General features: G+C 52.7%; 1 protein-coding gene across 15 annotated transcripts in view; it reads left to right on the forward strand.

The window, feature by feature from the left end:
- Positions 1-2,118, forward strand: part of GRIN1 (glutamate ionotropic receptor NMDA type subunit 1) — a 39,322-nt gene that overhangs the window by 14,480 nt on the left and 22,724 nt on the right. For all 15 annotated transcript variants that reach the window (XM_026049216.1, XM_026049220.1, XM_026049222.1 and 12 more), the window contains 3 exons: positions 192-292; positions 850-971; positions 1,694-1,868. In XM_026049216.1, the coding sequence (XP_025905001.1) occupies positions 192-292; positions 850-971; positions 1,694-1,868 (398 nt within the window). The remainder of the gene's footprint in view (positions 1-191; positions 293-849; positions 972-1,693; positions 1,869-2,118) is intronic.

Below are 2,118 nucleotides of genomic sequence, written 5' to 3' on the forward strand. Positions count from 1 at the left end.
AGAAAGGAAGGAAGGAAAGAAAGCAAAGAAAGAAAAGGGAAAAAAAAAAAAGGAAAACCTAGCTATAACCAACCTAATTTATCAGACTTGTGCAGTTTAATGAATTTTCTTGACCCTTTTCTAGATAGCATGGCTCTCACAAGCAGTCCTTAGATTACTGCACTAACCAGCTTTGCTCACACTAATCACAGGCTGAGAAAGTTCTTCAGTTTGACCCTGGAACCAAAAATGTGACATCCCTGCTGCTTGAAGCTAAGGAGCTGGAGGCTCGAGTCATCATCCTTTCTGCCAGGTAAGGCCTAGGGAGCCAGTCCTTGCCCCCTTGGTCTGATTTCCTCATTTTCCCCTTTGGAATGCTGCCCAGCACTAGAGTCAGTGCAGATTTGGGGAACAATCCAGGAACATGGGAGAAAATCCACCTAAAGCTCATGTCCCAAGCAGGGAACTGTGCTGTGAGTCCTGCTTGTTAAGGAACTTGCAAGCGTGGGCATGACAGAGGTCAATCGTTCTGCAAAGCGCTACCACTTGTGGTTGCAGCATGCTCTAATGACATACCCCAAGGTCCTGTGAAGCGGGGGGCTCTTATTGCCCCCATGCCAATACTCATAAGGAATGGCCCAAAGCTGTCAATGTTCAGAACCACTGGGTACGCTGGGATTAAATATAGATGAAAGTTTCTGTTGCATCAAAGATTGAGCTGTTGACCAGGAGGAAAGGCTATCAGAGTGGGTCTGAGGAGGGCATCCCTAGGGAGGTGGTGTCTAGGGTCCTGCTGCCTCCCTGGGGTCTTACACCAAGAGGCCAGCTCTCACCTGGAGCCACATTACTGTTCCCTTCTTCTCGTTGCAGTGAGGACGATGCGGCCACGGTGTACAGATCAGCAGCCATGCTCAACATGACGGGCTCCGGCTACGTGTGGCTGGTGGGGGAACGGGAGATATCAGGCAACGCGCTGCGCTATGCCCCGGATGGTAGGCGCCTGCCGGGGACACCAGCCCTGCTGTGGGCTGGGCTAGGAGGGGACCCTGCTCAGAGCCTGGACCTGTGGCACAGCCGGCCATCGTTTGCTCCTTGCAGTAGAGCTTGATCTCTATGCTGGCAGGGCAGGCAGGACCCTGCATGAGGTTGGGCAGAAGGCCCAGACATAGCCCCATCTTCTGGGATGTGTCTAACCCTCTATGGATGCAAGGGTGGCTGAGAGAGGTGAGGAGATGATTTCCCACAGCTGTGCCTCCTGCAACTCACTTGGGCTGGAAAACGAAATGCTGTAACGGACCTGGGCAAGTGGATGGACCCAGATGAGCAGCAGCCTTTGCTCTCTGCTCCCATGGGCTAGCAGGAGCATCTGGCAGTCTTTGTCAGGCAGTCAGGCCCCAACTTCAACTTGCCAGGGCTTTGCAGGCTGTCCAGCACCCGGAGAAATGGCTAGGGTGCTGCCAGGTGGCTAGAGTGTCAATGCTCTGTGCTGCAGTCTGCAGTCTCCCTCCACCTCTGGCAGGCAGGACAATGTTAGCCTTGCATCTGCTGCAACTGCTTGACCAATATGTTCCTGCCCGAGTCCCACACAACTCCCCAGCTGTGGCTGTGCAGGAGTCCCAAGTCCCAACTCCACACGTTTTCCTGAGCCCTGTCAGGCCCTGGTCCCATGGCGCCCAGTGAGGTTGACCTCTCCCTTCCTCTCTGCTCGTGGCAGGCGTGATTGGTTTGCAGCTCATCAATGGGAAGAACGAGTCAGCCCACATCAGTGATGCTGTTGCTGTGGTGGCCCAGGCCGTGCATGACTTGTTTGAGAAGGAGAATATCACAGACCCACCACGTGGCTGTGTGGGCAACACCAACATCTGGAAGACAGGCCCTCTTTTCAAGAGGTATCTGGGGGGAAACTGGGCTCCGCACCCTCAGTGGAACGGTCCCGGTCAGGCTGGGGAAGCAGAGGAGCTGTTTAGGGCAATCTAGAAAAGATGAAAAGAGAATCTAGAAAAAAAAGAAAGAGAAAGAGAAAGAGAAAGAGAAAGAGAAAGAGAAAGAGAGAGAGAGAGAGAGAGAGATAAGGAGAAGGAGGAGAAAGAGAAGGAGAAAGAGAAGGAGAAAGGAAAAAAGAAAAAGAAAAAGAAAAAG

The sequence above is a fragment of the Nothoprocta perdicaria genome, unplaced genomic scaffold (genome assembly GCF_003342845.1).
Source record: "Nothoprocta perdicaria isolate Ctin4 unplaced genomic scaffold, notPer1 scaffold_6, whole genome shotgun sequence".
NCBI lineage: Eukaryota > Metazoa > Chordata > Aves > Tinamiformes > Tinamidae > Nothoprocta > Nothoprocta perdicaria.